The 14,091-nt window shown below is 47.5% G+C and overlaps 1 protein-coding gene across 1 annotated transcript in view; it reads right to left on the reverse strand.

Annotated features, from left to right (window-relative positions):
• LOC144175255 (uncharacterized) overlaps positions 1-14,091 on the reverse strand; it is a 56,857-nt gene that overhangs the window by 39,935 nt on the left and 2,831 nt on the right. The window contains exons 2-3 of the mRNA XM_077704353.1: positions 11,009-11,111; positions 179-348 (exon numbers count right to left, since the gene is read on the reverse strand). Coding sequence (XP_077560479.1) covers positions 179-348; positions 11,009-11,111 — 273 coding nt within the window. The remainder of the gene's footprint in view (positions 1-178; positions 349-11,008; positions 11,112-14,091) is intronic.

Below are 14,091 nucleotides of genomic sequence, written 5' to 3' on the forward strand. Positions count from 1 at the left end.
ATATCAATGTAGAAATAATCTCTTTGCTGAAACGTAGGCCGCAATCGTGCTTTTACCTTGTTCGAAGTTTTTCTTCTCTTGATATATATATATATATATATATATATATATATATATATATATATATATATATATATATGAGAGAGAGGTAGAGTGAGTAAAGAGAAGACATGCTCACGTTGTGCGTGGTGCTGCAGTCGTTGAGCGGTACGGGCAGCGTGTAACGGCGGGAGCCGTCGCCTCGGATGCGGCAGTTATCGCGCTTGTCTCCCGCGTGCACCACTCCGCGGAAGGGCTGCGTGAAGTTGATCCGCACCAGGAACCGCTCCGGCTCGCACGTCAGCACCACTGCGCACACGCGAATTTGCTCACGCATATTCTAGAACACGTGCGACACAACTCTTTTCAGCATGCACTGGCAACAAGAGAATACGCGTACCCGAACATTGTAGCTATGGTGTCATTTATAATTAACTCCAAAATTATAGGGTCATTTGAAAATGCGCCATGCTTTCATATGTGCCGCTGTAGTTTAGAACAGAGGTAATAATCACTCCTTAAAAGATTCAAATATCGATTGTAGATAAGGTGCAGCGCGGTCGAGTGCCTTGGCACTCGACCGCGCTGGATTATAAGTACAATTACGCATGCCAGATTTTTTTTTTTTTTGCTGGAAAATGACCGTCTCCAAACTCGCCGTGTCCTTTTAAGTGCTAAGTCTGATTTGCTTTTGACCAGCGAACATTTGGGTTTTCAAAATTCATGCGGTGCACAATAATAATACTGTATCACGGCTGTGTCACTCTGACGTCACCGGCCCTTTTGTTAGAATCACGCGACCTGTTACGTCACCATTCGTCCCTATATCTACTTCGATGCAACCGCAATAAGCGTTGTTCGTCACCCGATTACCGGCCCGCTTACAGATGCACACACGTTAGCCGCCTCAATTGGCTCTGTGAAGCTTCAGTGTGTTAAGCCCTAAAATTATCTTTTTTGAACTCGTTCACTTTACACCTAGCGACTGCGCTGAACATAAATTGCAAACAGAAAGTCAACCAGCACAAGTACACAAACAACAATAAATAGGCAACAAATCTCAACACCCGTTCCTTGCTCGGTGACGTCTGGTGACGTCACCGCGGTGACGTCTCGAGAACATCCGGTTGTAGTAGTAGTAGTAAAGCTTTTATTTGGGGAAGGGAGGGCTAAAGCCACTTGGTGGGGGAAATGGGATATGAAGGAGGGGATTACACAGGTTGCTTCAGTTCCAGGCACTTTTTCTTCTATTCACTGACTGTTCGGAGGCTTCGCCGGGGTCGTCCTTCGTCAGACCACTCGCGACAGACCACTTTTGGTTGCAAATTTGCCTATTTCGTGTAATAAAGCCTTATCTAATGCGGTATGTGCTTCTTGGTGCATGGTGTTTAGATCAATGTGTCGAATGGTGTCTGAACGATGTGCATCGAAGAAATGGCATACACATACTAAGTGGTGAAGGTCTGCTTTGGTGTTTGTGTTACAGTAGGGACAATGTGGGGGTGAGGGTGTTGTGGGGCCCTTTGTCCACTTCTGAATGATATGTGGGGTGTAAGCTGCATTGGCGAAAATCTTGTTGATGAATACTTCTTCGGCTCTTGTTAATGAGGCATGTTAGCAAGATACCCAGATGGTGTCACTTGTTCGTACTGACATTTCTTGCGCTTCTTGAGTCGCTGGATGAGTAGGGCAGGTGAAGTAGCCGAGGTATAAACCAGCGGAGGGGTAACGTTAAGACTCTCCTGCGCCGCTGCGTGAGCGGCCTGGTTTCCTGGGCTGGCCTCTTTATGACCCGGTGTCCAGTCGATTCGGATGTTCACTTTCTGGCTCTTATTAGTTCCTTAAGCAGTAATATGGAGTTAACAAGTGGGTTGAGTGAAAGGGGTTTTCGTAGTTCTCGGATTGCTGCGAATGAATCTGTCAAAATTCCCACGTTGTGCGGGGGTTTAAAGTCGATTTCGTAGCAGATGTGGTTAATCGCGCTGTTTATGGCGTGTAGTTCTCCTTCTAATGCGGTTCCATCGTTTTGGTTGAAAGATATCTGCCCGTTGAAAGATGAATTTTCGGGACATGTCCATGCTGCACCGATATGTGTGGGAGTCACTCTTGTATCCGTGAAAATATTAATTTCATTTGGCAGTTTAAACGCCACCAGGTAGTGAATACGTTGAGATCTGGTTGCTGGAAGAGCCCGTGGGATTGGCTTGCTGAGGTGGCTTTCGATGTTGTCTGATATCGACCAGGGTGCAAGGGGGATGGGTAGCTCAATTGTTGGTGCGGGTTTTTGTTCGTCCCATGCTGTGAGGAGCAATCCTTGGCGGGTGAGACCTCGTTTGCGGTCTGCTTGGTCTTTTGTTTCTTTCATCACAGTAACGATGGAAGGAAGTGCCACTGCCTGCTCAAGGGCTGCCTTTTTTGTGTGTATTGGGAGGCCCGTTATGGTACGCAATGTGGCCCTGTGGAGCACCTGAATGTGTTTGGTGTTGGTCTTATTCAACTCATAGACAGGGGCTCCGTAAGCTAGAGTGCCAATTGCGACCGCACGTGCCATCGTTAGGCAGGCTTTTTGATTTGCCCCTCCGTGTTTGTTGGAGAGGCGTTCTATCAATTTCAGCATTGGCTTCCATTTTCGTCTCAGCTCTGCGATCCATATCTTGGGGCTATTGCAGCTGGCTAGCGGGAGGCCGAGTAGCCGTACGTGCCCTCGTTTCATTTGTATCTCAGTGTCACCTAGATACAGCAGGTCATCTCCTGTGGGCTGAGCTTTGTTCGTGCTTGAAACCATGAGCAGCTCAGTCTTTTCAGCGGCGAGTTCAAGACCTAGTTGTGGTAGGCACGCCTCTATGGTGTTTACTGCTGCCTGTAGTTCGGTGAGCATGTCTGTTGTCGTTGAGTAGTCTCTACCCTCGCACCATATTGTGACGTCATCAGCGTATATAGCAAATCTGGCCGACGTTCCTTGTTCAAGACTCTTAGCCAATTTCGCCATGACTATGTTGAAGGGACCGGTGCAAGGATGGATCCCTGTGGCACTCCCTTGTCGTTGTAATAGGTGTTAGGTGTCCATCCGGGGAGCTTGCTTTTGAGTTGTAAGGGGCGGTTGTGAAGGAAGTTTCGGACCCATATTTGTGCTTTTTTGCTGGGAAAGGCTTGAGCTAGTTCATTCAGAATTGTGGTCTGATTTACCATGTCGAATGCCTTTCTAAGGTCCACAGTTAAGACGTAGTCGGGAAGTCCGCGGTCGTACGGGGATCTGTTGATGACGCGGCGCAGCAGCCAAAGGCAGTCCTGCGTTCCCAAATGCGGCCGGAATCCAGTTTGGGAAGGGTGAAGCCAATGGTTGACATATTCCAAGTGGTATTGTATTCGGTTGTTAGTAAGGCGTTCGATTAACTTGCACAAAGTAGGTGTGAGTGATATGGGTCTTAGGTTGGAAACTACTGATGGGTCTTTTCAAGGCTTCGGGATTAGGTTGACCAGGGATAGCTTAAAGCCTTCGGTAATTTCGCCTGTGTTCCACGAGTGGTTTACGAGCACCAGTAGTTGTTCCAAGTGAGCTTCATCGAGGTTTCGTATATGCTGCCAGGTAATCCCGCCGTGTCCCGGGGCCGATCTCGCCTTACCCTGTCTGATTGCAGTGCGGAGCTCTGCCATCGTGAATGGGCAGTCCAGTGATGAATCTTCGTTATCGATATCAATGATGGGGAGGTAGTCGCTAGGTTGTCTACTAGCAGTTGGGAAAAGCGTCGAGATAATCTCACGTTCCACCTTCTCGGGATCCTTGTGTAGTGTAAGCGTTGAGAATAACGGGATGTGCTGCTTTCCTTTTCCCGCCATTCCTCTGTAAATTTTCCAAAGTTTCGCCAGGCCGCGTTCATTTCCTAGACTCGAACATAGCTCTTGCCAGTGGTCGTTAGCAAGCTGTCGTTGGTACTCTTGAATTAGCTTGTATTGCCTTCTTAACCTCATGAGATCGCAATGGCGTTTTCCCATTTGTCTGTAGTTGCGGGCGTCGTCTGCTACTGCGATATTCTGCTCCACCGCATCGTATGGGACGAGGTCGTCTGATTTTATGTGTTCCATTGGGGCCATTATTTATAATTTTGCTGATGAATCCTTCACTCCGCTCACGACTGGAAAATGTGATGGAAGGAATGGGGCGGGACTTCTACGCCTCCACACCACGGCGAAAGATTACGCGAAAAGAGAAGGAGCCTGTCACCATGCACTCGCGGCGGCGGCATGCATTGGTACATATGGGAGTCGAAAATGTGTGAGGGAATGACTAAAGAATCGCCTCATATTTTATTAGAGTGAGCACGTACATGCGCTCCGAACTGACGTTGGTTTATATATCGCTTCATTGGCCGCTCGTTCAGGTAAATGCCGGGCTTGCTGGTGTCGTGGTGACGCCATGCACGCGCGTACACAAGCAGTTGTTGTATTCCATTCCGTTATTCCGATCGGTTTAAACATTCATAACCGTAACAAAAAGGAGCCCAAGGGTTGCACGGTACGGCACAGGGACTATTTTTAGAGAGCGTGGTGCATTCCATTTCCCCCTCCCTCCCTCCTTACTTTCTGGTAAACTCCGACGCGACCCTGTGTTCATCAACTACTAGACAAGTACACCGTAACAAATATTACGAGCGGTCTCAGAATGGCAGTGTGAGGCTTGAGACCGTGCGCACCTGCCTCATTGTTCGATTGTGCGTATGATTGCACAAAACTATTATTCCACCCCCGCTTTTTGTCCTGATGGCCTGCAGCCCCTTTTGTGGCTATAAAGGTTGTTCGTAAATTTTTGATGTGCTCACTGCTGCCAGTTGCGATATGTGGAGGGTTTGGTTGCCGGCCACGGTCATATATTCTGCCCCCCCCCCCCCCCCCTCCCCAAGCCTACCTTGTGTCTTGTTTAAGTAGATGGGAGGAAACAGGTTTATACGTGAAGACGCGCCAATTTTGTAAAATACGCACATGAGTATTTCGTCCTCTGAAAGTACAATTGCCTTTTTATATATACAAAGCATGAGTTGAAAACTCAACAAATCGTGCCAACCATTTAAACGATGCATTGACGTTTGATATGGTAGTTCGGCAGTTCTACCAAAAAGTTTTGTTTTGCATTCGTCAATACGCTTCGCAAACCATGCAACTTAGAAAGGAGAAAAAAAAAGCAACACCCTACCACGATTTGAACCCGCGACTTTGACTGAGCGGCCGCGAGCCTTCAGTCCACTGCACCGCAAAATAACTGGAGATTGCGAGGAAATAACCTGTATACTACATTGAGCAACGCCCTTTGTGTCACATCAATAACCTCTATCTGATTTGAAGGACTCCTGGCTGGTTAACTGAACATTTCTTGAATTACAGTTGCGCAGTAGGGCTCCACCACCACTCCATCACTCCATCTCCACCAACATCACTGACTGCGACTGCGATTTCGCCCTGTGGCAACAGTGCTCGCCGTGCTTTTGTTTTACGCTTAAGGCTAAGAACTATGGCCAATATTGATTCCGTATTACCGAATAAACCTTCCATAACTCCTCCTCTGCTCTTAACTGAGCTGATATTTTCTACAAGCGCTGCTGGTTGCACACGAATTCGCCACTCCGGGAAACAAATTGTCAAAGCGAATTACCGTGAGAGAGAGAGAGAGAGAGAGAGAATCAACTTTAACTGAGTCAAATAAAGGTATTGGCTAGTGCACGCAGATACGTGCAGGTGGAATCTTCTTCTCGGGTCCCATATGCGTCTAGCAGCTCCTCGCCGCTGGCTGCCAGTGAGAGCTGGATCGTCAGGTCGGGGCTAGACAACAAGGTTTCCCATCGCTCTCAGTGTTCGGGTGGGAATAGGGGCGGGGGCGGGCGGATCTCAAGAGACTCACACTCGGCCAGGACGTTTGCCAGAGTGCCTTGTCTGTCCTTGCAGAACAGGCAAGTACTCTCGTACCTGTCCGGGTACATCTTGTTTAGGAGTGTGTGATGCGCTGGCGAACCCGCCTGTATCCTACAGAGCCGCTATCGTGTCGTCGTCATGCCGATCGGCCTGGCCAACGCGCCTTAGGGAGGATCGTGGTAATAGAGAAGCGCAAATTAAATAAAGGCGCCAACGCGGCCCGTCGAAGCTGAGCAGACAACGCTTCTCATCGCCGGAAGTGAAAGAAAAAGCCGTCCCATTGCAAGATTTCTGCTTCGTAACGCACATGGGAGAATCGTTGACGTACTTGTGAGAAGATGACGGAGCCCAAGAACACACAGGAAAGGGTGGGAAAGCGGCAGCAAACTTTGCAACGAAAGTGTGAGCCTTCCGCTGCCCTTCAAAATGTTCTACTTGGCACAGATGACGTTCACCACCCAACCTAACGATTCCGCTAGTTCATTTAGTTTGTTCAAAACGCCTTTCAGGACCACTTCAATGTCCACAACCTATACGGGCCTTTGCTGTTTCGTCTGTAATGCACATGGCCCATTCGCTGTTCTAAAACCGATACAGCCTTTTTCGTGCGTCTGAAGCAGTCCTGGCCCTCTCTTTAACTTTTGTTGTGCCGTAAAGTCAGTGCGGGCAATTTTTTACGCGATAGCGTTATTAGGCTCATTTTTCGATTTCCCCGTGGCTGCTAGCCATCCGCTATTAGCCGTCCTCATCAAGCGTCCGCGGAAATACGTCATCGCTGCCAACGTGAAACTATGACTGAGGCAGCGAGATTCAAGGGCTCGCCTAAATCTAGAATATGGCGCAGCGGCAACTGAAGTGTGGAAACGAGAAGAACTATACTACGGTGGACACGAAACATAGGGCACGCATTTTTAGCCTGTGCTGCGCCTGCGCATTGAAATTCTTTCAACGCCTCGTCGGCGGTACCATTCGCGGCAGACACGGGCCCCTATTCTCGACAGCACAAATTGCTGGCAATTCTGGCAATTTGCCGGAAGTCTTTTCTGATTGGCTTTCAATTTTGGTCACGGGCTTCCGGTTTACAAAGCGGTTGTGTGTGTTGTCGTCATTTTGACGTTTCATGTCGTTTACGGACACCAGTTATAAAGTTTGCCTTATTTCTCGCTACTAAAGGCGCATAATTCTTGGCCGGCAAGGAAAAACCAGACTAAATGCAGCGAACATGACAACGTAAGCCTGTATTTGCTATTCAACAACAATACTGCTTGTAATACACTCCCCCTCTCTGATTGGCTGAGAAGGCGTGACGTAATTTAAACAGTTGGCGGGAACAATTACGTCATGCATTGGCAACTTCAGCCTGCGTAAAAGTGACGTAATGCTACGTAACATCTTGAAAATTGCGGCTGTTTTTGTCGCAAAATACAAGCAAAATAGGGCAAAAAATTGCCCCGGCTTACGGTGCCGCGAAATGTGCGGCAATTTGCAGCAGCCGCAGTTTCGCATGCGCGCTGTTTAAAGCATGTTTCCTACCGAAACAAATTATAGTTTCAACTGCTTCCAAGTCAGCGATCATGGAGCATACAAATAACGTGCAGTATTTTGCTTTTATGTTTGGCAATAAAATAAAAATTATTTGTATGGCGTAACCGCAACATAAGAGGGCAGTACAAGCCTCTCCATGACAAAGAGAACCCAATGCATGGCATTTGTCCATACTCGTCCTAGTAAGCTGTTGGGTCACATGATCGAACTCAAGAGAAAAATAACAAAGAAAAGTGACTATTTGGTTCATTACAGCGCTGATTGAAGTCGAGATTGACGAATGAGTGAATCGGCGACATCGGTGCGCTCCACGGTTATCAGGCATAGCGCTTCGCTGCTCTTATGTGTCATAGAAGCGATGGTCGCGGCCGTCTTTTTCTGTGATCACGCCATAAACTTGTAACATAGCAGCAGACGATGGCGTGGCGGCGGTGGCGACAGGGAAGGTGATAACGCAACAAAGCTTGCATTGCAGCAGAGCCCAGCTATGTTACTAAAAGCGATTGAAAGAAATAAATACATACGGCAAAAAAATTGCATGATGTTCTTTAGCTCGACATCCGCCTTTCGCTCGCTTTTGGATCAACGTTACTCGATCGCCTTGTGGTGTTAACGCCAAATTTGACCCCCATAAATGTGTTTTTCTTGTCAACCTCAGCTACTGTCTTAATTTTTATAGTACATGCCAAGTGTTTTTATATCTTTCTTGCACAATATTTGATACCTTGGTAGCGATCTTTATGAGTGACTCGTCAAATTACACTGCATGTCGTCATAGCTATAGGTGCAGTACGTCACTGATTGCTTACGTCGTGCTTACGCAAAAAAACATGGGCGAATTGCCGGCAATTTGCGCAGTCGAGAATAGGGCCCACGGTAGCCAACCGCGACCGTAACTGACACCGCCATCACACAACGTGGCTGTCCCTAAAGCTAAAGAGGGTGGGGGGGGGCAGAAAATTTTCCCCAGTGGCTGAAAAACCAAGTTCTGGATTATGAGCAGAATTGAACTAAAATATCTCCTTGTAAAAAATAAAACCATGTTTAAAGCGCCTATTTGCATTGTTTTTAAGTGAAGCTTTGTACCTCTACTAGCCAAGGGTTATGTCGCGACCGTCGACGTCAACAGGAAACCCAAACAAATAAAATAAATTACTTGCACCGCCAGGAATCTAACCTGGACCGAATAGATAAACGGAGCTAAAGACCGTTGTCTTACCACTTGAGCTGTGGCTGCACGCGGAGACGGGGGAGACAGACAGTGTGCTCACCCGAGCACAGCTGCGGGTTTACCCCCTGCGTTCTCGCTGAATGCCACGTTATAGCGTCACGCGAACTCTCGCGCCGCTGTGCGCTCAGCCTACGGCATGTGTAGCGGCCGTGTGCACGCCAGTGGTTCATTCATTTTGTCCTCCAAGTGTTTGGACCCATGTGCAACACCGATACCAAACAACCAACTATCATCCGTGGAACGTGCATTGACTTAATGTTAGTAATAATATGCTATCGGTGAAAACGCAAAGTCTGAGCGTGTATCACACCGATCATAAGGCCATTTTGAACGTCGTGCGAAAACGAAATAAGAAAGAACGTATTACAGGTAGAGTGCAACGAGTGAATAACGCAAGCGGGCCATAGTCACCGTGGTAGGTAACGTATAAAGCTTCGCTTCCCGACCACCTACACAGGATGGCCCGCACTGTATTTTAATTTACTTTTCAAATTTTCCGCGGTTAATTCACAACCGCGATGTGTGTGGGGTAACCGAGTGATGGCACCACGCGGCCAAGATTAAAAAAACACCCTAATGTTTTTCAGGATGTCACCACAGAGAAGACCCACGCTAGGCTCCTTGGCATAGCCCTGAGAAGTGGCAGAACCGTTCTCACAATCACCAAAATACATAAAATCTTTAACAAATTGTTTCCATTTGTAAAACTCCCAACCAGGGGAACAGCACATGCAAAAGAGGAAACGATAAGACCCATGCAGGTACTGATTATCGTGCAGCCTGTAGTTCCGTACCCTCACCGAAGAAAACCAAATAAACGCCTTCATTGGGACAGATATAAAGCCGCTCTCAAGCTATCAGTTTTCACGGTCACCGGAAATGCCCTAAAGTTGGGTCTTATATTATAACACCTTTGAAGACATGAAAAACCACTTTCCTATTGCAAAGGAAGCGGCTGTACAATAAATCCGGGACGAGTAATCGTACCCAAGATAGGCACTTCACCGCCCCCCCCCCCCCCCCTCCGGGCGGAGAAGAAACTGGACTTCACGATAGACATGTCAACGATGCAGCGACTACCCCTAAAAACCCTTCCCAAACTAAATCATTGTATCCAAACCTATGCAAGGGCAGGCTAGAAGCCAGGGTCAAATTCCTTCAATTAAATTACCGTAACCATGCAAGCACAGTATTCACATATCCCGGAACGTGAGAAAGCACTGAGGCAACAATAGTCGCAATGGACTACCCTGGCAATCTTCGTGACTGCACGGCCCTTCCCCACACACAAACGGAACAAGCGGAAATTGGGCCCATCCTGTCAGCAATCCAACTAGCGAAACTATCAAATAGAACTACAAACATCACTACAGACTCTCATGACAGCATTTAAAACATCATTACAGACTAAATACCTAAATGCTTCCGAACGATTCTCCCGTCTACAATGGAGGAAGCTGAAATTACATGGACACCCTGACGCGAGGGTCTGGAAGGGATTGAGGGTGCTGACCAAGAAGCACGCGAACTCACATATATTTCTCCTCGCAACCGGGGCTGCCACACTCCCTTCCCCGAAAAATAAGGAGAACCTCTCTTCTTTCCAAGCCTAGGAACACGATCCTTCGCGTGCTGAATAATCGCAAGCTCTGCGCAGAAAGCAAACCAATGTATATATTCACCAATCTATATGGGCGAAGATATTTGCTGGGAACATCAGACGTCAACTGAAAACTGTGTAAATGCGCAATAAACATGCACCCTCTTCCACGCAACTTAGTCATGCCCAAGGGTATTCTCAGGAGAGAACAACTTAAACATTACACATTCCACTAGTGTGGAGAAATGATAGGCAGCTTTGACTATCTTCTCACCACAAGATCAGCGTGAGCTGATTGAGAGGGCAAGGAACGAGCTGCTGGATCCAGGGCTCGCTGAAACTGATGAACATCAAGTACCGCAACCCGTCACGCCCGCATCTCAAGCCACACAAGCATTGATGGCGTCTGTCTTTCCTATGACATGGCGGCTTAAAACCATTGAAACTAGTCTCGCTCTCTTGACTGACCTTCGGTGCTTGTAAAGCATAAATGGTAAATGCAGCAACGCCGTCCCAAAACGATCACTGGAAGTCGAAGTAACGCTATCGCGTCGTACGTCTGAACACCTGAGCGTAGATGTCACTGCAGCTTTTTTTGTTTGTATTTTTTTTTGCTAACGCCAATGAACCAAGCTCAATCTTAAACAGCTCTGCTGTTAAAAAGGTCAAGGAATGTGCGCATGACGGGATACCTCTTGTCCTGTCTGTCGTGAAGTGATTCTTGACAATTGGCCCGGTGGGGCCTCTCAGGACTTCCCTCCCTCCAGGGTTGCCGGTCGCCGTTGAAGCCAAGAGCTGCAAAAGTGAAACGGCATCACTTCCAGCCACGGGAACTTCCGTGTTAATTCGAGCCTTGTTGCGAGGACGGAGAATTGGTTCATGATATCAGTTCGAGTATAGGGCATGAACCAATCCACAACTAAGTGCCCTCTTTGGGGGCCGTTGTCTGTGCGAGGCAGAGAAAGGAAGTTTAAAAGCGCACAAGAAACGAGGTATGGAAAGAAAGGACACATACCAGCGCCTACTCACAACTGCCAATTTATCTAAACACTCGTAATTTATACTTCACAACAAACCAAAGATTAGATAAACATAGTGCCTATTAGCGGGCTCTCTCTCTCTCTCTCGCTCATGTATCGTGTAACACACTTGGTATCACGTGAAGCGATATAAAATTCCTCTACCAGCTCCTTAAAAGTTTGGTTCTGATGCCGGTACAAAACCACTGAACCAAGGATCAGAGCCACACTTATTGCAATCCGCACGAGGGTTGGCGCTCGTGGAATTTGTTATCGTAGAAACATGTTCTCACAAACATACGTTTAGGCAGCGTTCAGTCTGGCCCACGTACACAAACTTGAATGAAAAAGGGATTCTATAGGGCTCCTGCGCTGCCCAGGGGGCGCTGCGAAACCGGCCCGGGCAGTACTTCCGGGTACTACAAAGCTGCCTGGGTCCCATAGGATCCCGTGTTGACAAAAGCAAAATGAGCTCAATACTCGCGATTGTTTTGCTACATGGTCTCCAGCCTAACCCGACACGTCTGGTCTCCTCCGGCGATCAACTTGGCATTAAGGGAGAAAAAGCTTCGAAGAGCTAATACGTTTACAGCGTCGACAAAAGTGCTGAGACGGTGATGGCGCTCTGCAACTGCAAAGATGGTCGTACGAAGTGAAATTTGAAGTGAAACCTTCTTGTTTAAACTAATACACTTTGTGAAAAGCACTTTTCAACAACAGCTGATCAAATTTAACAAGAGTAACGCAATCGGCGAGGATCGCGCATAAAAGCCAGCGAGTCTCGCGGACCGCAGGATCTCCGCTCCGGTGAGCCGTGGTTTTGCGCACCTGCGCATTTATGCGTGCATTTTTAATAACAACTGCTGGTTTGCATCATCGTTACGAATAGATATTGCAGCGCCAGCTTGCCGTTTTTCCCGTGGCTCAGTCACAAAATGCAGCGAGCGTCAGAAGCGTGAAATATGTTTGTGATTCCGAAAGTAGTGGCAGTAAAACAAAGCGGTCCGGCGAACTGAGTGGCCGTTCCATGTCCTTGGTTCTCTCAGTTTATTTAGTTAAGCTCTTGCATCGCATATTTCCAGTTCGCACTTAATAGACTAGAATAAGGGCCAGCAACGTTTTCAGGTGTAGGGCCGAGTTGCATAAAGCCGAAACGGCGGGGCGCTGGACGGCAAATGGGGTGGGGGCTTTGAAGGCAAATAGAAAAAATTCAGTGAATTGCCAATATTTGACAATAATCTGCCGAAGTGTGAAGGAAGAGGGGAAGAGGGGGGACAATGCGATGAATTCTCTGTTCTTGTCTCGCCGTGTAACCCCATTTGAGGAGGAGGAGGAATGCCTTTATTATCAGAGGGGGCATGGATGCCCTGTTGGGGAAGGAAAGGGACATGAAGGAAGGGAGGGAATAATCGAAAAAAGAACAATGTTCAAGGTTCAATCACCTGAAATAGTGGATAGCATTGTAAAGTCCCTGAACCAGCCGACACGTACGCCAGCTTTGTCCTCAAATGGGGTGTGTCAAGTCCGGGGAGAGACTTGACACACCCCATTTGAGGACAAAGCTGGCGTACGTGTCGGCGTTCATATTGTTAGCAATGACACCTGCACTAGAAGATAACCAACACAGTTAGTGACGATCGTATGTAAATATTTGGGCCGCGCACCGTGTATGCAGCCGCGTTATGTTGTATAAATATACAAGTACACATCTAAGCAGGCAACGGAGTTGCGTTTCGGTGCTTGATTCACGTCTTTAATTGCGTTCAATTTGTTTGTTTTTTGACGGTATTTCCTCAACTGCTCGCTAGTATACATGTACCCTGCGTTCGTAAACGGTATGGCGTAAAATGTTAAGCAAGAATCATGTGGGTTATGAAAATACAAAGAAATTTTCCACTCGTTTTCAAGGCGGTGCCAGAGCAGCGGCGTCAGCTGAACCGGCTGCGCTTCTCGCGCCCGCTGGCATGCTTTCGCTAAAGCAACCATTTAAAGTTACCTCAGGCTCAGCAACGTTCTTGTTATGCTACTTGTGAACTTTTCTTTGTCGAGCGAACGAAAGAAGAACGAACGATAATTATCGTCGCGAAATTAGACCACCCGACCTGGCGATATTGTCCCACGCCGCGACGATCACGACAGCTCGCTAAAAAAAAAATGCCGATAAATCGGGTCGTTGTAGCGGATATTATTTTGTTTAGCCTCTGAAACTACTTTAAGGACTATTTCATTCAGTAGTAGTAATTTAAACGGGCCACGACGTGAATAAAATAATTACAACCACATTTCGCTCTGGCTTGTAATTGAAAACACATGGAGGGCGGCGAGGGTCGTCTGCTTTTGTACTACCCAGACGTGTAGGACACGAGGGGGCGCTGCATGTCGCCAAACTCCAGCGCAGGAGCCCTATAGACCACACCGATAGCACAACGAACTACAGACTGCGCGCCACCCTTGTTCCTCCCTTTGGTCGGACGATATTAATTCCTGACAATCCAGCAAAGATTGCCCGCGTGTGTTTTGCTTCTCACCAAAAGAAAGCGTTTAGTCCGTTGTGCGAACGGTGTCGTATGCGCGCATACAGAAGGTATGCGCGCATACCCGCATGTATAGATAGTCCACGATCGCACGGCACTCTCTTCCTTGATGTGGCCCATATCCCAATGGGCTGATGGCGTTACAAGAGCTCATAATATATATATATATATATATATATATATATATATATATATATATATATATATATATATATATATATA

Source organism: Haemaphysalis longicornis, unplaced genomic scaffold, assembly GCF_048455015.1.
Source record: "Haemaphysalis longicornis isolate Haplotype H1 unplaced genomic scaffold, Haemaphysalis longicornis Haplotype H1 scaffold_1, whole genome shotgun sequence".
In the NCBI taxonomy this organism is placed as follows: domain Eukaryota; kingdom Metazoa; phylum Arthropoda; class Arachnida; order Ixodida; family Ixodidae; genus Haemaphysalis; species Haemaphysalis longicornis.